General features: G+C 49.3%; 1 protein-coding gene across 1 annotated transcript in view; it reads left to right on the top strand.

Moving 5' to 3' along the window:
• Window positions 1-15,360: 15,360 nt before the first annotated feature.
• DYNC1H1 (dynein cytoplasmic 1 heavy chain 1) overlaps window positions 15,361-21,956 on the top strand; it is a 71,464-nt gene continuing 64,868 nt past the window's right edge. The window contains exon 1 of the mRNA XM_019639264.1: window positions 15,361-15,778. Within this exon, the coding sequence (XP_019494809.1) occupies window positions 15,523-15,778 (256 nt within the window). The 5' untranslated portion in view covers window positions 15,361-15,522. The remainder of the gene's footprint in view (window positions 15,779-21,956) is intronic.

The raw sequence follows: 21,956 nt of genomic DNA, 5'->3' as shown, positions 1-21,956 counted from the left end.
TCGCTCATCATGAAACTAAATTTAGCCCTGCTGTTGGGCAAGCTGGTTCTGACCATTATCCAGTTACTGTTAGGGTTGGGCAGCTACGTCAGGGACACTGGCTGGAAGATGGGAGCAGGAGTCCCTTATTCAGCTCATGGCTGGCTGCCCGCCATGCTGTCCACTGCATTCAAGTCTTTCCCCAGCATCTGTGAACTCATTTTCCACTTCTCTAAAAGAAAAGCAGAGGTGACTTGTTATAGACAGCCTCTCATTTTCTGAGTAGGCAAAAGTGAGTTGGAATACAATTTATGAAAATAGAATTTTTGAGCCCTAACCATCATGTTGAAAATTATTATTGAAGTTAATGTCTTGAAAACAGAGTAAAATCACTGAGAATATGAATTTGGGATCTTGGTGGATCCACCCTCTTACTGCAGCTCGTTATCCTGACCGATGCTGTTACTGAACCGTCAACCAGAGGTGGCCTAGAATAAAGTTTTTTCATTAAGTCATGGCGATAACCTCACTTCACCATGGTCATGTGTGATCAGCATTCCACCGGGTGGGCTGTGACCTGCACTCCTTAATTTCCTTTGCTATCAATTGGCCTCTGTGACTCCCTTCTCATGGAAGAGGCCCTGGGACCGCCCCGAGTGTCTGGCCTGGGCATCGGGTAATGTTTTGGAGATGTTTTGTGGGATGTTTTAGAGAAGCACGCACTCCTCACGTCCACCTGGGAGCAGGTACACTGGTCAGGGACGCTTTAAATCTGGCGCAGCTACTAAAACTGTATCCTCAGACTACACATTCCTGTCTCCCACCTTGAAACTGGAGGAAGCTGTAGTGTTTAGTAACGTCCTTTGGTGCAAGAATTCTCAAGAGAACTTATTGAATAGAGGCGTGCTATGATTTAAGTCTAGTGTTGTGCTGCACTTTTTTCCAGGTAAGAAGCAGCCTAAAAGCAAAATTGAACTGGCTTTGTGTCTCTTTCCATGAGAATTGGTCTGACACTATCAATTACCTGTGTTAATTCTCACAACCCACCAAAATATTTGCTACGGTTATCCTTACTGACAAATGAGGAAACTGAGGCACTCAAAGACTAAGTCACTTGTCCAAGGTCACACAGGTACTGAATGGAGCCAGGTTTCATGCAGCCAAGTACTGAATGGAGCCAAGTAGTGTGGCCCTGGAGTCCAAGCCTGTCACCACTATTTACAGTGTAGAAACACCCAGAACATTTTAGGGGAAGCCACTTGAACACATGATGGGGTCCCAGGATCACTGGCAAAACACCGTGGAACCTACAAGTTTGAGGGGTGAACACGGGAGGGCTTCTGACCGTGCACTGCTAGATCCAGAACCTCAGAAACCATCTAGTCCAGTGGCCTGAACCCACACTTCAGAAGCTACTGTTTTATGTAAATTTACACTTAATGAGGGCAGATTTCTACAAGATGTATTTTGGAGACAGAAATGAAGATAATGAGGTTACCAAACCTCAGATCAGTCTTAGACTGACCTCAATGTTAGAATTTAGTGTCAGGTCCTAAGATCCTGCTTTGCCCTCTACAAAGCCCTCACATATATGGATGAAGCAACGGAAACCCAGTGTGTGTTGGCAAACCCTCAATCAGAACTCAGATGTCCATGTGCCCAAGAATGTGCCCTCGCTACTGCTCCCTCCGCTTCAGGTCTTTATCGAGCCCCTTGTATGTGCCCAGCTGTGACCAGTGCAGAGACAGGAAGGCTCAACATCTCCCTCTCTTTGACTTGCCATGTTGTTCAAAATTTTAAAAACAAACAGTAAACAAGTTTCCCTCCAACCCTCTGTGCCCTCCCCCCATCACCAGCCAGCCATCCAGTTCCACTCCACAGAGGCAACCTGTTACCAGCTTGCATATTTTTTTTCCAGAGTTGCAGTTCCTGACTGTGGTATCCCCTAAAATCCAAAGACAGTGTCACCTAGCATTACTATTACTGCTATCCCCACACTACAGAGGCAGAACCTGAGACCTAGGGAGCTGGGGTGAATGGCCTAAGGTCAAACCGCAGGACAATTGAGGGGTTTGTCTTAAGAATGGCTCTCTGACCTGGCAGGAATCTGTATCCTGCTCTCCCCTTGAAACCCTGCTCTTCCCACTGTCCCCTTTGTTCTTCTGTTACTCGCTGCCACCTCCCTTCATTCCTGTTCTCTCTCCCTGTTTTAATCGTTTATTCTCATCGTTTATTCTCACCTACCTGGAGTATTGCTATATTTGAATCAGAGGCGTGAGGACCTTTCAAGATAGAATCCAACTCCTACACTTTACAGATGGGCAAGACGAGGCCCAGAAAGTCTCCACAGATGCTCGGATTTCTAAGTCGGGCCTGCGCTCAGCTGTTCCCTTTCCCTCCTCTGCCTGCCGAATTCCCTGCTGCCCTTGCACCCCTTACATGAACAGCTAGCTGGCTCCGGCTGCAGCCAGAGAGATCTACCAAAAACACCTGATCAGTCTGCCTTCTGCCTAGCAACCCCCGAAAGGTCAAAGCGTTGGCTCTGCCACCTTCTCTACTCTCCCCGTGACAGGCCAAAGCTTACCCATGAGGCTTCCAGCCTGCTGCTCCCCACTCGCCCTGGCTGGGTTATTAGCTATTGACACTTCAGTGTCTGATCTCCCTGGTGCCCCGTCCCCAAGCGCTCACAGCTTCTCCCTCATCTTCCCTGCTAGACCATGAGCTCCCTGGAACAGTGCCTGCGCTTCTCTTGTCCCCCACTGTCTCCAGTGTCTGACGCTGTCCCCATCCCTCTACCCCCAAACACATAGGCTCAATCAATGTTTGATGGGGAGGATGAACGTTCCCGCAGTGGGAAGAGTGTGATCCGTAGAGACGCGTGCAGTCAAACGCTATGTGCAGGTTAATAGCAAGTATTCCTGTAAGGAACACGTTGAGGTGTGTGCAGAGGGTAACTGGGAGAAATAAAGGGAGGATGTGCTCTTCCGTCTAATAAGCACCGTTGAACATCTGTGCCTGGCCCTGCGCTGACGAAGAGCACAGAGACGGACAAATTAGGGTGGTTAGTCCTGCGGCGTGCCAGCCTGTGAGGTTCTCAGCATGAGTCTGATGAAAGCCACTCCCACCCCCAAACGCACAGAAGAATCTACACAGCCTATTCTGCATACAATTTTAAGGGGGTCACAGCCCCCAGAAGCCCAGCCAAGGACCACAGTGTAAATATCCCTAGTCTAGCCGCAACAAGAAAAACCACGAGTGCTTGGGGCGCGAGCCAGGACATGACAGAGGTGAGGAAGGAACCGGGGGCTTCAGAGGAGGTCCGGGCACAGGGGCTTGGAGCCAGGGAAGGGACGGCGGTGGCAGGCCCTTGGGTCAACGATTTAAAATAAAATAAAATAAAAATTGTCCCATTCTCCATGCAACATGATGCCGAGCATTTTCAGAGCGAGAAGCGCCGCTCAGAAAGATGACGCAGACGGCGCGCTAGGCTGCACCAATACGTGACCGCCCCGCCCCGCCAGATGCATTGTGGGGCTTATAGAGGCACCAGCTGGACTTCGCCTCTCGCGAGAAAGCGAAATTCCCCATCCTATCCTCGGTGCAAAGTCCCGCCCCCTGGCCGGGAAGGGCCAATCCCAAGGCCTCCCCGTCCTGGCCGCGGGGATTGGTCCGAAGGCTCACATGACCCGGCCACTGGGCACGTGACCGAGCGTACTACCGCGGCACCTGACTGAGGCGGCGGCGTCCTGGAAGCCAGGTTCTTATCTGCGGCGGGAAAGGACCCGGGACACCTAGCCCCTAAACCAAGGTTCTGGAAGGCGAAGCTCGCGGACTGCCTGCCGGGCCCCACCCTCCTCATGCGGCCGTCGGCAGGGCGCGACCGGCCCCTTGCTAAAGAAAGAGCCCGCCGGATGCGTCCCGGGTCTTACTCTCGGAGTGATGTGGACCTCCGTCCCCTCGTCTGTGAAACGGGCAGTGGTACCCGAAGAACAAGGCCGCCCGAGGCGTGCGTGAGGCGGGGCGCGTGGAAGCGCACGGCCGGCTGTGAAGCGGGGACCCCGCTCCGGCTGCTGAGAAGGCTGACGGTGAAGCAGACCGCTGAGCAGAGTAGAGCCCGCTCTTGGCTGACCGTAGCGACCAGCGGTGGGGAGCGGGTACGTGGCGGCCTGCACCCGGCGGGCTCGGGCCACTTGACTTGTTATCGCCCTGAATCGACAACAGCAGCGAGGGTTCCGGGACTTCGCTGAGGCGGCCCGGCCCGGAAGTGGAGGTGCCAGGGCTGGAGCCGGGCGTTCGCCTGCTCTACCCGCAGGCCTCCGCCAGGTGGGGTGGGCGAGGCGAACGGGGAGCGCCACTCCCTACCCCCCGTGCCTTGCGGGGTCCCCCGAGCCCCGGTGACCCTCCCTTTCCCGACTGCTTCCTGCTCAAGATAACGGTGACCCTGGAGTTTGGAGCCAGCGGCTTCCCGGTCTCCCCTCCCAACCGGTGCCTTGAGGCCGGTCCACCAGGGGGCGGGAAGGTTGTCGGCGCCGGGAAAAGAAGACAAGTGGAGAGAGGGCCGAGCCTGGAAGCCGGCACGGGAAGAAAGGATGAGAACTGGGCGAAAGCCCGAAGAGAAACCACCGCCCGCGATGCAGTTCGTCCAATTCGCCAAGTGTCTACTGGACACGTCCTGGGGGCCGGGCACTTTTGCAGGCACTGGGGCTCTAGCGTGAAACAAGAGAAGCCGAAATCCCTGCCCTCGTAGGACTTCTAGTGCAGGAACGAGGCAGTGACCAGATCAACAACATTCATGCTGGGTTATGAGTGATCGTGCTGCTGGGGAGAGGGGTCGGAAAGGCCTAAGGGGCAGGGGAGACCTCGCTGAGAAGCAGCTTTGAAGGCAGTGGGGGAAGAGCATCCAGGCAGAGAGCACAGCACATGCAGGGGCCCTGAGGCGAGCGGGAGCCTGCAGTGGAGTGAGAGTGGGTTTCAGTAGCCGGAGGCGGTCAGAGAGGTAACAGGTGGCCACGGAAAGGACTTGGAATTGGATGCTGAGTGAGAGAAGGCCTTTGCAGGATTCTAAGGCAGTCCACACCACCACCACCACCCAAGCCGCTGCTGCTCTTACCACGCTGGACTCGCCCCGGAGCCGGAAGGCGCTATGCGCTCTGCTCCCCAAACCCCAAACCACGCTGGCATCTCTGGCATCTTTGCCCAGGGGAAGACAGCAGCCCCTGCTCAGGCCCTCGCTACCCAGCCCTCTTCCTCCCACCTTGGTTCTCCCGTCCCTGGTCCCCAGCCCAGGCTGTGGAATCTTCACGGGGAAAACCTGGCCCTGCCTGGTGCCGTCTTCCTCCCAGGGCCCTGAGCTCCAAGGCTGCCACACAGCGTTGTGCAGGTGCTTAGATGCCAGTGGGGTGAAATCCTGGCTTGGGGCTGCACACACAGCACAGAGAGGGGCCTGCAGCTTTGCAGACTGGGCACCGCCAGCTCACAACTCCCTTCCCCTGAGTCCCAGAGCCGCCCATCAGGATGGCTGGCCCTCAGGTGGAGGGGCTTGCTGACAGACGGGGGCATCACGGCATCCACCGCCTCACTTTCTCTTTTTTAATAGACTATTTTTTAGAGCAGTTTTAGATTTATAGAAAAATTTTAAGTACAGAGAGCCCCACCCCCAACACACACAATGTTATTAATAACATCTTATTAGTAAGGTACATTTGCTACAATTGATGAAACAATACTGTTACATTATTATTAACTAGAATCCATGGTTCAGATTTTTTTTAAATTAAAGTGTATTGGGGTGACAATGGTGAGTAAAGTTAAATAGGTTTGAAGTGTACAAATTCTGTAATACGTCATCTATATATCACATCGTGTGTTCACCACCCAGAGTCAGTTCTCCTTCCATCACCATATATTTGATCCCTTTTACCCTCATCTGCCACCCCCCTCCCCCCTTACCCTCTGGTAACCACTAAACTATTGTCTATCTCTTGAGTTTTTGTTTCTTTATTTGCCTTGTTCCTTTATTTTCAGTTTTATATCCCAGATATCAGTGAAACCATATTGTTCTCTACTTTTTATGTCTGACTTATTTCGCTTAGCATAATAATCTCAAGATCTATCCATGTTGTCACAAATGGCACTATTTCATCTTTTCTTATGGCACAGTAATATTCCATTGTGTATATGTACCACATCTTTATCCAATCATCTATCGAAGGACACTGGTTGTTTCCGTGTCTTGGCCACCGTAAATAAAGCTGCAAGGAACATTGGAGCACATGTATCTTTACAGATAAATGTTTTCAGATTTTCTGGGTAGATACCCAGGATTGGGATTGTTGGGTCATATGGTAATTCTATTTTCAATTTTTTAAGGAACCTCAACGCTGCCTTCCATAGCGGCTGCTGTTCAGCTTTTCTTAGTTTCTCCCTAATGTCCTTTTTCTGTGCCAGAATCCCATGAAGGATACCACGTGACATTTAGTTGTCGGCCTCACTTGTTAAATTCTGGAGATGCAGCATTGAGAGAGGAGGTTAAAGAAGCCGTAATTGCTTGTCTTTGGCTTTTAGCCTTTCGGTAAGTGCTAGGGATGGGGTTTGCTCCTTGTGGCTGCGTTTCAGTGCTCTGCCTGACGGGCGGCAGTGCCTGGCCCAGCCCTGCCCTGTACGGGAAGGAGGGAAAGTCGGCTAGAGCGGCAGGCAGTGTGGCGCGCGGGTGGTCGGGACCAGGCCCGGGACCGCTCCGGAGTCCTGGGAGCAACGGGGGCGCCACCCAGGCCTGCGGGGCGGGACCTGCAGTTACACCGAGCAGCCACTAGGTGTCGACGCCCTTGGAGTCTGCGTTCGGAGGCAGCTGGTCGAGTGACCTTGACAGCTGTTTCTGGGCGGATGCTCAGAAATCACGGCTTGCACCGAAACCATCGTTTTACGGATGGAAAGCTGAACCTCAGACAGCAGGCGCTGGTCGACATTTGGGAGAGGGTGGGGGAGGACTGGAAAAATGACAGAACGTGACCCAGCCTAGCCCTCCCGGTGGTTAAAATGCTCTAGACACAGTGTCTGAGTTTGAGCCCCTCTTCTGCCTCTTGTTTCCTATGAGACCTTAAGCCAGTTACTTCTCCCTCCAAGCTTGTTCCAGCCCCATCTTCAAACTGCAGTGATGATAATCTCTCTCATCGGTGGTGTGAATGTTAGCTAACGCTGTTAGAACAGGCCAGCTGATGGCGATGGCACAGCCTGATTATCACAGGCATCACGCTCTAGCCACAAACTCAGCTGTAAGGGGAGCTTGACTTGCTTCATTGTCTGTAACAGCCTAATTTCTGACCCAAGCCCCCATTCCACGATTCCGCGGGCTGGCACATCACAGGAGTCAGCTTCAGAGTGCTGCCCCCTTCCTCAGGACTCCTACAGAGACAGGGCCCTGTGGGGGAGCCTGCTGGCCATTGGTCATAAGTCCACACTGGTTACTGCAGCCCCGGTCCCATGTTTCAGTGCCACCCTCAGCCTCACTGGGCATGAGGGCCTCTTCGGCCAGCCTGCCTCGGGTCCTGCCACATGCCTCCTGCGTTGCTCTCTGGGGGCTGGTGGGCAGCAGGCCCTAGACCGGGAAAATCTTCCCAGGATGCCTCATTATCCCCTGCTTCTCCCGGACACTTTGCATACAAGGGGGGCCCTGTTCTCCCTCCTACCCCATACACCCTGTTCACCTAAGGGCTTGAACTTTTGGAAGGATCCCAAACCTGAAAGACCCACAGACACCTTCTGCTTTAAATCCAATTAACCCAGGCCAGCTCCTCCTTGAACAGGGAGAAGGGACAGGAAGTGGAGGAGGAAATTTTCAATATAGGCAGTCCCTGCTTTGCACAGTTCTAATATTCACAAATTTTAGTTACTGATCTATTGAAGTTAAATAACACCAGTCCCCCAACAATACAGTTATTGGTCAATATATCAGTTACCACAGTATATTAACTGTATTTGCATCAAGTACAAACTTCTGTCAGCTCTTCAGTCCACAAATGATTGTAAATAACAGATATGCATCATGACCCATGACCATCACGTCATTTCTTCCGAAGTCCGCCGGTCACCACCCACTGCACCCCTGGTACTCGGTCCCACACAGTCAGCAGTCTGTAGCTGTGCTGCCTTCTGTGATGAACTCACTTAGCATCTGACAAAAATGCATCATTGAAACAGGGAAGTGGCCAACGGAGGTGAAAACCAGCGAAGACAGGAAAAGTGATCGCGCTGGAAGCGACATTAGAGTGGACAGTCGGGGATCCGTACCAAGAGCTGCCTGGAGGGAATGTGGACACTGGCCCTCCTCCCGACGCTGAGAGGGGCAGCCGGAGGAGCCCAGTGGGGGCGACTTGTGGACATAAGCGAGGAAGGGAGGGGATGAAGGTGTCCCAAGTGGCGGCAGCAAAAACGTATGGTAGAGGAACTCTCAGAGATGTTTCACATCGTTGAAAGCGCAACGAATAAAATGTTGAAAGCTGACGCAAACTTAGAAAGGACTTTGACAGTTCCCCAAAGCATGGAAAAAGTGTGTGCTCAGTTTTGTAAGTTATACCATGAGAAGGCAAGGAGTGCTCAAACTGCTCCTGGTAATTATTATTAATATTATTATTATTACTATTATTATTTCCCTGCATACTTATAACCCATAAGAAAAGTTCTTAATGTTCTGAAGATCATAGAACAATCATACTTTTCCCACTGATTACTTTTTCTACATGTTTGTTAAAAATTTTTTTTATTGAGATAGAGTTCACGAAACGTAAAATTTACCACTATAACCATTTAAAGTGTACAATTCAGTGGTTGGTAGTATATTCACAGTATCCTGCACCATCACCACCCATCAGATGGCTTTGCCAGTAACTCATTTTTAGAGCAGTAAGTGGTGTGGTCTGATCCCAGGCTGGGCGTCTCAGCTGCATCACCGCCCAGCAATGTCATTTCTGATGAGAAATGTAAACTCCATGAGACTTGGTTTTCTCATCTCTACACAATGACTAGTCACCCATTTGCTAATTCAGTAAATTTTTATAGATTCCCTGTCCCAGGAGCTGGAGACACAAGACTTTGGACTTCCTGGGTGCATCGTGGGACTCCTACTCCTAGCAAAATATGCACAGTGGGCCTTTCTGTTCTCGCAAAACAAAAACTCAGGTAACAAGGAGACAGACAGCAGGGGAGAGTATGGAGGAAGGGTGTTCCAGGCTCTCAAAACTCCTTTACAAATGGTAAGGGGTATACAGCTATCTGTTTTGATTATCATAAGTAGTAGTTCAAAATGTCCTACTTTTACCTGAGTTTCCAACTCAAATCCATTCTTTCTGCAACTTGCCAGCTCTCCTCTTACAGAACCCTTTCTGTGTGGTTCACCCATTACTGTACAGGCCTCTTGTACACTTTGAATTATGTTAATGCCTTATCTCCTGATTGGGGATTGATCATTAATAACAAATTGGTGAAATCCAGGAATCATAAAATATTGGTATTGGAAGCATCTGTGCCATTAATTTATTTTAACTTAAAATATATAAAAGAAAAAATATTTATATGTAAAAGGATATTTATTCATTCATCAATTGTACCAGATACATAGCTTCTTTGAACCATCATTTAATCCATTTTCTAGCTGCAGAAGTTAGAAAACTGAAAAAAAAAAACAATCTATTTTCCCCAGACTCTCTTGCAGGTAGGTTTCTGTTGGCGATTTGGTTTTGCCAATTAAACACACCCACACAAGTCCTGGGAGGTAATCTTTCCAAGGAGATTAGGAAAACGGTTGGACAACCAGGTCCTGGCAGGTGTATATGTTGACAGTAGCTGGACCTATACCCCACTGCCTGGTCACCTGCTTCAGGTGCAGGTGACTAGACAGGAGCAATCTGCTGACTTCTGGTGACAGTGGGCCTTAAAGCACAGGTCCAGGGACAGCCCCTGATGTCTGCACCCCTAGCCCTTCCAGCACTTCTTCCAGTACCTGACTGCCTAAATTAAATCCCTTTCTACTTGAAATACCTAGAGGGGACAGAAATAGGAGATGACTACGGAGGGAGAGCCAAAGGCCTAAGTGGGCAAGCCAGCGATGAGATGAGGAGCCATAGGAGTGTTGGGCAGAGAGCTGACGACTCTGACCTGTGTTTATAAAGACTGTTCCCCTTGCACCTATTACAGGAGAACAGCCTGTAGTCAGCTGTCACGGGAGCCCAGGTGAGCGCCAGAGGCGTGTGAACCCGGGCTGAGGTGCAGGTGGAGAGGACAGGGCAGGTTTGGGAGATACCTGGGAAGAGTGACAGGGTTTGCTGTTGGAGCAGACAGAGATGTGAGGGAACTAGAGGCACCAAGGGGCACCCCGAGCACCAGGTGAGTGGTGGGGGAGTTTACTGAGATGGGGCACTCGGTGGGGAAGAAGAGGTTTGAGGAGAATCATGAGTTCAGTTCTGGGCAAAGAACAAGTGGGACAAATAGAAAACAAATTGCAAGGTGGTGACTTAACCCAGCCATAGAAATAATCCCCCCAAACACAGGGCAGGGATTGTCAGAGATTTAAAAAGCAAGAGGCAACTATATGCTGCCTACCAGAAACCGCTTTATAAGGGCACCAATCGGCTAAAAGTGAAGGGTGGAAAAAGATACACCACACTGACACTGATCAGAAGAACGCTGGAGCAGCTACGCTAAAATCAGACAAAGGAAATTGTGCAGCAAATAATACTACTAAGGATAAAGGGGGACATTTCAAAATGATAAAGGGGTCAGTTCATGAAAAGGACATAATGCCATATGGTTATGCATCTAATAAAGGAGCTTCAAAATACAAGAAGCAAAAACGGATTGAGCTGCAAGGAAGAGAGGCAAATGCATGACTATAATCCACAAGCTCAGCGCCTCTTTCAGTAACTGACAGAACAAGTGCCTAGAAAATCAGTAAGGATTCGGAAGGCTTGACAGCAACTCTCAACCAAATTGGCCTAATTGGCATGTCCTAGAACACTCCACCCACCAACACGGAAGTCCTCCTAAGGTTGGCAGTCATCAGTGTGGCGATGTATTGAATGTCACAGGGCCAGGAGGCCACCTGGGGAGGGAACACAAAAGCCATTTGAGGACTGAGCAAGTCCACCAAAAGCCAGGTGAAGGAAGTGCTTAAATGAGGGGGTGCCCTGCTGTGTCAACGCTGACCAACCGGCAGGCAGACTGAGGACTGAGAACTGGTCACTGGATTTGGCCATGTGGAAACCCTCAGTGACCTTCCCAAAAGCACTTGCCCAGGAATGTGTGGGTGGGCTGGGAGCCCACCTGATCAGTATGTTCAAGACAGGTGTGAGGCAGTCCCCAGTGTACTCATTTTCAAGGAGTTTTGCTGAAGAGGGCAGCAAAGAGATGAGAGGCTGGCAGAAAGGTGTGGCAGGGCTTTCTGTCTCTCTCTCTAAGATTTTTTTTCTCTAAGATTTTTATTAAAATATACATAACATACAATATTGTATGTTTCAGGTGTACACCATACCTAAACATTTATATACCTAAAGAAGTGACCACTGTGATAAGTCCAGCAACCACCTGACACCATACCATGGTATCACAATATTATTGACTATATTCCCTATGCTGTACATTACATCCCTGTCACTTATCTGTCATGGAAATTTGAACCTCTTATTCCCTTTCACCCCCCCCCCCCCCCCCCACACACCCCTCACTTTTTACATTTTTCAATTACAGTTGCATTCAATATTATTTTATATTAATTTCAGGCGTACAGCATAGTGGCTAAACATTTAAATAATTTACGAAGTGATCCCCCTGACTTGTACTTCTTAATCTCTTCACCTTTTTCACCCAGCTCCCAACTTCTTCCCCTCTGGCAACCAGCAGCTTGCTCCCTGCATCTATGAGTCTGTTTCTGTTTTGTTTGTCCGTTTATTTTGTTCTTTAGATTCCACGTATAAGTATGCCCTCTAGGTCCATCCATGTTGTCGCAATCTCTTCTTTCTTTTTAAAGTAGGGATGCATTGGAACAGACTGGACACCACGGGAAGAATTTAGGAGGGAGATAAAGAACGTTTGGGAGCAAGAGGAGAATTTCAAAGGAGACATCCATGAGAGGCGATGGGGTCCAGCGCACCCAGGGAGCGGTGGCCTTGGCTGTGGACACAGACAATTCTTACTTAAGAGAAGAGGCCGGTACCTCCAGAGATGAGTGGCTAGGGCAGCGTCAGGGTTCAGAGGGCCTGCGGGCTGGGCAGCGACTGTGAATTGTCTGTCCAGTTGGAGACAAACTTCTCCAACTTTATCAATGGGCGGTGGGATGCTGGCTGGGCCACCGGCTGGTATTTCTCTCTGGTCACTGCCATGGCTCGCTCTGTGACCCTTGACAAGTGCCCCAGGTGACCTTGGGACGGGGAGCCCCGTGGCGCCACCCGGATGGATGGTGCAGCGTACTGAGGCGGGGCCACCCCGCGGGGGGAGGAGATTCTGCCGTGCGCGTCCGCCTCTGCACCACCAGAGGACGCCAGGAGACCGCTCTGTTCCTCCCCGGCGCTTTTCCCTCCCGCCCCACAACCGCCCCCAGCTGGGCTCAAAGCCTCCAGACCTATTTCTTTCCAGCCTTACTCTGAGGCTCTTGTATCGAGGAACCGAGACAGAAAAGGGGGTGGGCCCTGGGAGGAGCTTCATCAGAAAGCGCCCGGTGATGGATCGGTGGGTGGAGTCCCACGCTGGCAGCAGCTGGGAAGGTCAAAATCCAAAATGTGCTCTGTGGGTGAGCTGCTGCTGCCACAGCCAGCACCCCGTTCCCAGGGCTAAGGCGTTAGACTCACAGCCATTAACCAAGCACCTGAGTTAGCCAGGCCCTGCTGGTATTGGGAATGAGCCCATGGAGTTAACTAACCAATTAATTAATTAATGGGTGAGCCTAATGTGGAACTTTGAGGGAGAGGAGGAGCGATCTCAGGCGCAGAGCCTGAAGGTGTCCCCAGGATTGGGAGTGGGAGAAGGGGAGTGAGGGTGGGAATGAGACTGACCCCCGGCTGGGACTTGAGGAGCCACCCAGTGCTGTAATTTAAGGAGAGGAGCAGGGAGTGGACGGACCTCCTCCGTGTAGACAGTTCATTGCCAATTTCTGATAAAATACAAGTGCCTGCTCTGCAGCCACTATCATCCCCCATCAACTTAGAACAAAGCTTCTCTCCAGTGCCCGCTGCCCACTGCCCACTGAAAGCTGATTCTGCTGTGGCCTGGAGAAAACTGAGATGCCAAATCGAACAAGCAGGAGGTGGGCCCCACCCACTCCCACCGAGGGACAGCTTAGGCCATGATGGGGGGAGGGTCAGAGTCCTGCAGCAGGTGGCCGAAGGGGCATCTGGCAAAAAGACCTCCTCACCTTTCAGCCTTGGGGCAGCCTTGCCAGCCCCAAGGGAGGAGGTTAGAGTGCCCAGCACCCTGTGTACAATAAGCACTCAATGGACGGTGACCATTCTTCTTATTTATCAAATACAGCAAACATCTTTAGTAAATAAAAATGCAAGCACTTTGGGCCGATATATGACTCCTTGTAGGTTGATTGTTCAGGTTCCTCCTATTTCCATCCCCTTAGAAATAAGCCCTTCAGCTTTGAACCTATCATACAGGGCTGCGGCCGGGCTGCCCTGGCTCAGGGCCAGGTTGCAGATGTTGGAGTCGCCCGGATGCCTGAGCGGCAGTGTCTCCAGGCCAGCGCTGACTCACTGTGCAGCCTGCAAGCAGCCTGTCTCTGTCAGGTCGCTGCTGGATTTCTGGGTCTCAGATGGAGTGCGGTCAGTTCACAGTTCACTGGCCTGCCCCTAATAGATTTTCCTCTGTGTCCCTGTTCTTACCCCAAAGACATGGTGAGGGGAGGGGGATCGCTTAGCAGAGTGCCTAGCATTGGGTGAGCAGTGTTAGCTGTTGGTGGTGTTATTATTCATTACTGTTATGATCATAGCACAAACTCACCATAGTTGCTTCCAGTTCCTGGGAGGTTATTTCAATCTGCTTGGGCATATTACCCAAGAGTGGACTGGTGCAGGGCAGGAGGACTGGGTATTAATCTACCCTCTCTTCCATTAGCCCCTTAAAGACAAGAAGCATCTAATTAGCCTCCATGTTCCAGCAGCCGCTGGGGCTGGCACCTGGTAATTGAGCAAGGATAAGCACATCGTATGATTCGAAGTTTCCCAAAGATGATTTGGAGAAATCAAATCATCCCATCATCCTTTCACCAATCAGGACTCAGCCCTCTGACTGTGCACTCTGATACAAAAATAACCTCTTTGGCCTCCCTTCCTCTACTCAATCTAAGAAGCAAGTTATGAGTTTGAACTATCAAAGGCCAATGAATGCTCTTTAAAAGAAACTGGCGTCTCTAAACCAAGAATGTGGGCCGCCTGGATTCTGGCCCTAATGTCCTCTCGGTGTAACAGAGGAGGTTCAGGTGGATGGGAGCTGGGGTGGGGGTGGGGGGAACCTTATCCAGCAGTCACCTCAGCCCCTGCCTTCTGTGAACCCAGATACCCAGGCCCACAAATGACAGTGCCAGCCCCGGCTGCCAGAGGAGCATCACTGCTCTAGGTGGATGCTCTAACGTAGGTCTCATGATCCTCACAGCATCCTGGGGACAATTATTTTGTCATTAGCAGCCAGGACCCATAACAGCTAGGCTTTACCCCACTGTTCAGGGCCCCAGCTGTCACCTTCAAGCCTCTGCCTTTGTAGAGGCTAGTTCCTCAGCTGTGAACGCCCCCTCCCAAACTCCCTCTTTCCAGCCTAGCCATGTGACACACCCCTCACGTGCCTGGACACGCCCCTCATCCCTTCCCCCTCTGATAAATGTCCTCACTCTCCATATATACACCTAGTAACACATATGTCACGACTATATTTTAGCACTTAACACATTGTAGTCATTCATTCGTTCAATGAGAGAACACGGCTTAAGGGCTCAGACCAATGTTAGGCACAAGCTAAGTCCTCAAAAAACGTTAGTTCTCGTCATTAATACCATTCATTCATTCATTCATTCATTCACTATTTATGAAGTGTCTCAGCTCCCAGCAGTTTGCTGCAGCCAGAACAGTAAGCAGGACATACGTGGCTCCTGCGCTCTCCCCCCGACCCCCTTCCCTACACAGACACACACAACCGGCCCGCGAGCCAAGTTCCCATCTTTAAGGGATTGCAGTGCTGAGACAGCAGGGCACCGCCCAGAGCTGGGACTACAAGTCCCAGAAAGCTGCGCGGCCGTGTCGCCGGGGCCCGCCCGCGCGCATGCGCGACGTCGTGACGCCAGGGCCGCGAGCCCACGCCAGTGGCTGTGGCGGATCGCCGGCGGGCGGGGCGGAGCTGGCTGGCGGCGGCCTTTAGGGCGGAGCCGGCTCCCGCTGGCCTCACTCGGCCGCAAGCTAGCGGCGGTCGCTGTCTGGTACCCGTTTCTATCGTTTGCCTGCTCGCTCGCTCTCGCGCAGAGTTTCGGCCGCCTTCTCAGCGCTGCCTGCGAGTCCCGACTGCGGCGTCATGTCGGAGCCCGGGGGCGGCGGCGGCGAGGACGGCTCGGCCGGCCTGGAGGTGTCGGCCGTGCAGAACGTGGCCGACGTGTCGGTGCTGCAGAAGCACCTTCGCAAGCTGGTGCCGCTGCTGCTGGAGGATGGCGGGGAAGCCCCGGCCGCACTCGAGGCGGCGCTGGAGGAGAAGAGCGCCCTGGAGCAGATGCGCAAGTTCCTCTCGGACCCGCAGGTCCACACGGTCCTGGTGGAGCGCTCCACGCTCAAAGGTGCGGGGCCGGGGCTGCAGACGTCCGCAGGCCGCTCCCGCCACACCCCCAGCCAGGCGGGAGCCCCCGGGTGCCTCTTCCGGGTCGCGGGGACAATGAGGGTGCATCTGTCTTGCCGTCACCCACAACAATGGGATCGCTTTGTCTGCTTGGGCCTCAAGATGGCCGAGTTGGGTGGAGACAGCGTCTCCCGGGCTGAGCGCGGGCGGAGGCCGCATCCCGGCCTCCAATGTCACATGAGCTTTTCGGTTTCGATTTGTGTCCAAGCCAGGCCGGCCTCCGGAGGGATGTGTCAGGGGCAGACCCGCGGAGCCGTGGACAACTGGTTTCTGGCCCTTTGGTGTTTGGGGCGTCGGGGGAGGTCCAGGCGGTGGGAACTGGGAGAGCCGTGGCCGGCTGGCATCTCAGCCCCAGCCTTGTGCGAACCCAGACGCCCTGAGAGTGACGGGGCTGCGAGCCGGGCGTCACTTCTGGGTGGCTGCGCGCACGCAGGGCTGGCTCTTGGGCCTCACAGCGTCCATGCAATTGGGTCTGTCTCCGCCTTTCACCCGCGAGGAAACAGGCTCGGGTGAGCCAAAGTCTCCAGCTGATCCTCATCCTTGGAGTAGATTCCACAGCGCAGCCACCCGTCCACTGCTTGTTTTCGCTAATCATACCTTACATTTGCATAATGTTTGGATGACCCTAATGATGACTCTGATACTTGAGTCTATTTGACAGATTTTTTTGAAAGGGAGACTCAGGTTAGGCACCTAGTGAGGGGGAGGGGGCAAAAGGTCTCCTCAAATGGCGACCTCCTAAAAGCAAGGCTGGATTGGCCTTGGGAGTGGAGCTTGCCTTCAGGGAGGGTTACCGCGGACCCCCAGACGGTGAGCACATATGACAGCCCGCGGGTGGGTGTGGCACCATCCATCTGGAAACCCAGAGATGGTGTCTAAGTAAATGTTAATGTTAGTCCCAAGGGATTGTGCATCGTCTGAAAATGTTCGCCAGCAAGCTTCTTGTCTCAGAAAGCTGTATGCACTGTCAGTAAGAGAACCTATGCTATCTGCCTCACCCCAACACACACTGAGGTTTCTTTCTGATAATTTGTTTCTTTCAAAGGCTCTGCTTAACTCAGGAGATGCTTCATTGTAGCCTCTATTTCTTCTGGAGGGGTGGAAGGTCAGAGACTGAAAGATTTTTCTTAGATCCACATGGGATGTTGAAACAAATAAGCCATTGTGCATATTTTGAGTGTTAATGTATTAATGTCTAGGATTTTCTCTTTAAGTTTGGGTTTATGTTTTCCTGAATGGAAACCCACTAGTGATTTTTTTTAAAATTTAACTCACCTACTCTTTCAAAGAGTGTATAGTTATGGTAGAAAATTTAAAGTATACAGATAAAATTAAAATCACTTGGAAACTCTCAACCCGGATATAACTACTGTCAGCATTTTGGCGTCATTTTAGTCATTTTTCAGTGAATACACATTTTATTACAGTATATTTTAATCTGTGTTAAATTAAGTGTATTTTGAGTAGTTTGACCTTGACTAATTCTTGATCATATCTTCATTGCACAGTTCACATATTTGAAATCAGCGCTTCCTACCTTGGGTCTCAGTTTCTTTTTATGGAAGAAATGTATGTTTTCTTGATGGGCACAGAAGCGAATATCCAGGCATCCAAATCTTGGCTCCATAATGACTTGCACTTTTGAGCGTTGACTCAGGAATGAGACTGTCTAAAATTGAAATCCTACCTCATTCCTGCATTTATAAAAACCCATGAAGTATTTCTAGTAATTCAATCTGTCTGTGATTTGTTTTTCACTTGCAGAAATCTAAGGAAAGACTGTGTGGCCCCGTCAGTCTTGTAGCATCCTGGCTATACTGGCATAATTGAGGTAGAAGTGCAGACCCAGGTCACTCAGTAGGAGGGCTTTCTTCTGGGTGGTTTTTATGAGTTAGCATTGGCATCTGCACATTTAAACAAAAGATGAGCATGCAGTAGAAACTACAGTGAAAATGTAGGCCTACATTATAATATGGACAACAACTCTGAATTGTTTAAACTGAATAAAGACCACCAACAATGAAATCATACGATTGACTTAACAAATAGGGGAAATTCCTTTTATTTTATACCCCTCTGCCTTTTTCTGGAAAGAATTTTCCAAACACTTGTAATTGAATATAGAAGCATATGTGTGTGCGTGTGTGTCTGTGTATATAAAACTACCCCAAGCTAACTAAACTTTTTTTTTCTTAAAGCACAGCATTCCTTAAAATGTAGAATAAAGGTTGTCAATTTAATGGTTTATTTTGATATTGAAGGATTGGAGAGTTGGTAGGAAAGGAATGTTAAATTCTACCTCCTTATTTTAAAAAGAGGAATCTTCTTTCTCTAATTGCTGGCCTGTAGAACAATGTTTTCTTCGTGGTGTACTTCTAAAATTATGCGCAGTAATGAGATTATGCTCATTACTTATAGGCATTTCCCAGTGTTAATGATGTTTTGTAGCTCTTCTCCCTGAAGTGCATTTTTGGTTGTGTTTTATCCCTGGGAGAGGTTGGATGGTGAAGGTGGGAACAGGTTCCTGGTGCTCCAGGTGGACTGGCGGCTCCAGGACCTGCTTGTGTGCTCCAGCTAGTGAGTGACCAGGCTGGGGTCAGGGGCTGTGAGTTTTGTTTGTTTACACGCAGGTAAAAAACTAACTTAGAGCTTTAAGACTGAAAATAGTGGCTGCTTTTAGTATGTGTGCTTACCCTCAGCTCGGAATTAGAGTTTTTCTTGAGATGCGTAATTTAGGGGGTTTTACCTCTTCACTAGATGGCTAGGCACTGCAATGTGAAAGAAAACTAGTACTTCTTACAGTACTCAACTTCTCCGAGAGAAGGGTGTGGAAAACTTTATGGGAAATTTTTTGGTAGATTTTTTTTTAAATTATTTTTCTGAGGACTTAATTTCCCTAATGGACAAAGACATGTAGTAGATTGATGACTGAAAAGTATTTGTTTCTGGCCTTTGCTTAGCCCCCAAATGGTTAATAAGTTAACAGGATTAATTTTCTGTGACTCCACGCTGTCTTGGCATGCTGGGTCAGGAGTCTGTCAAGCTGGGTTCCTACTGTCTGGGGCTGTCACACTGTAGGCGGGGCCCTGCGCCCTTTATAGGACAAACCGGTCTGCAGCAAGACTGGTTTGAATGTGCAGGATAGCATAGTAAATGGAATGTACAGCAAAGGGAAAGCAGTCATCTCTTCTTTTTAAAAAGTAAAAGTGGGTGGAAATTCTGTTGGTCGTCGTCACAGAGGATCAGGCTGGGAGCAGTGGAGAGATTTAGCCCCGCCTCCTGTGCCATGCGTGAGGAAACTGAAACCCTAGATTTTAAGATCCAGTTGGGGAAAAGATGTTTTAACTGGGATTCTGAAACCAAAACGTACATTTCTCTGTTCAGTTCTTTGGTCTCCATTAAAGTAGGAGTGTTTGTTTTCATTTATTTCATATCAGTTATTTCTTTTGAATTTATAGTAGCCCAAAATAATTAAATCATATGTCCCTTAGGCATTAATATAACTTATTAGATTTTTCAATTACTTATTTCTCTTTTTTCTGGAAATACCAAAATTAACTCGTTTTACAGTATGGACAAGTATTATGTGGAGTTTAACCCTCCCTTCATAATCCTAACCATGTTACATGGAAGTCTTCAGGTTGAAGAGAAAACTCAGACTTTCTCGCCAGCTTTTAGCCTTGTCCCAGAGCAGGGAATGGTTGTGGCAGAGAAGTCACAGCCCCTCAGAAGGAGGATGACAGGGTGGACATTGGGGTGACAGGAGAAAGCACCAGAGACCAGAAAGGGGGAGACCAAAGCAGCCACCTGAGGGAAAAAGGGAGGACATGTATGGTAGTGAGCCACCAAAATCTGTGGTGGTAGCCTGTTTTTTATTTTAAGAGGAAAAGATGGAAGCTAGAGAACATGGAACAAGTGATTTGGTCGTGTGTGGGGGCCAGAGAAAATGACTGGCTTCATTTGCTGGGTGGAGGAGAGACTTGCCCTGTGGCTGGGAGGAAGTGGGAGGCAGTGAGCGCGGTGCAGGGCGCAGGCAGCCTCGCCTGGTCCTTCCCAGCTGTGCTCCATCCCTTTTCCAAGTGCACATCCATCAGACGCGGTGGAAACACGCCCGTCTACCTAGGAGAGGTAGCACGAGTCTTACGGTGATCGAATGTGCATCTCCTTTTATTTCATTAAATGAGGCATCATGCTCACCTAATTCACAATGTAATGACACAAACCATTCGTAGTTTGAAATAAATTAGTCCTTCAATAGAAGTACTCACAGATTAGTGCTAAATAACACTTGGAACATCTCTAAACACTTGGAACATCTCTAGAAATTCGATAAACTCTCAGAAGTTAGCCAAAGAAATGTCCACAGGTTGCTGTAATGGATATCAGTGTGGCTTGCAACAGAGGAACTCAGGAGGCAGGCCCAGCGCTTTCTATCCTGGTACTGGGTTCTTTGATTGTATTAACAGGCAGTACTGGTCCATTATGTATTAACCAGTAGCTTCAGCAGCATTAGGAAAGTGATTCAAACTTGACTGAAAGAGATTACCTGATAAAACATGTCAATTGTGTTTGTATATAAGCCTCTAAATATAGCAGGAATAATGGCCGCCTTGTTATTAAGGATTAGCCATCAAGTTTTTCTCCTCTGAACCGTTTTTAATGTTTCTGCAGAAGCAAAGTGTCAAATTATTGTTATTTGGAAGAGGTAGTCATTTACAGAGCGGCAAAAAGGTTAAATTATTTGATGGCAGTTTATAAAACAATGCCATAGGTTCTTTAACTATATGAGAGTCGGACATACTCAGACTTCATGTGATCTCTGTATTTATGGGGAACAAGCATTAATGAACGGATCCAAGATGTATTCTATGACTGACTGATAATGACCTGCGTGAATTATTGTCACAGGGAGACGGTAGACTTGGACAGGGCAGTGGAGCGTACCTACTTGCAGCTCCAGGTCTGAGGGTTACGTCACTGGGTGTGCCTGCCTGGGCCCGCAGCCCTGCTGCAGTGCAGTCTTCCTCCTGTGACTCACCACCTGGCGGGGTGCCCAGTCCCCAGCCTGCCTGCATTAGGAAGTGCAGGCAGCGTGCACCTCCAGTCCGCCGGATTTTATTGTGTAGATGATGACTATCTGGGAGGAAGAAATGATTCAAAGTTCACATTTTCAGCTGTATCATTGGCTTCCTTTGGTGATTACAGAATGTTCCTTTTATTTTCTACGTATTGTTTGAGTGTTATTTTGATGGTGTATTTTAAATAAATTGTAACAATATTATGGCAAGTTCAGAAAATTGAGGTAGAAGATATTTCATACCCCCACCCCCCGACAACCATTTTAGCTTGGGGATGTGTCCTGATACTGTTTGTCCACATGCTTGCATCTTACGGATTGCAGCTATATGTGTGGTTGGTTTCAAGCAGTATGATTTATTTTGTGCTATATCCACATTTCAGTAGTTATAAAACTCATTTGATTTGATTAGCTGATATTTTGTTTTTTAGTCAGTTGGTTTTTTTGAAAAACAGCGTGTAAGTACCTGTCATACTAGAATGTTCTACCACCCCCCTCCTTCTCCCCTTCTAAAAATTATACAAAAAGCAATATTTTGGAAGAGTTATTGTCTTATTGATAGATATACTAATAGTGTGAATTTTGTATTTGTCTCATCTTGAAACTAATGAAGCAGATGAGCTTTTGTTCAGACCCTATACCCTCAGATTTCCTAGTTTTTAGTGCTTAAAGAAACTGTACAGACCACCTAATTTAATACCCCATTCCCTCCTCTGCTGCCCACTTTACAGCTCAGTAATTTGAAGCCCAGAGGAAGAAAAATGACTTTCCCAAGATCACTTAGCTGGTCTACTGCCTTGGCTATTACATCATAACATAAAAGTGAAGGCCCAACCATGTGTGTATCTTATTAACTTAATCCTTAGATAGTGAGTTTTGCAAATGCAGACATTCCATCTAATATGTCATTGCAAAGATAATTCGACTAGAGCAGCAGTTCTCAACCTGTGGGTCGCAACCCCTTTGGGGGTCGAACGACCCTTTCACAGGGGTCGCCTAAGACCATCGGAAAACAAAAAGATATTTACATTACGATTCATAA

This window comes from Hipposideros armiger, unplaced genomic scaffold, assembly GCF_001890085.2.
Source record: "Hipposideros armiger isolate ML-2016 unplaced genomic scaffold, ASM189008v1 scaffold_43, whole genome shotgun sequence".
NCBI lineage: Eukaryota > Metazoa > Chordata > Mammalia > Chiroptera > Hipposideridae > Hipposideros > Hipposideros armiger.
Note: the sequence above shows the minus strand (reverse complement) of the source record. Positions and strands in the feature narration are given on the sequence as shown.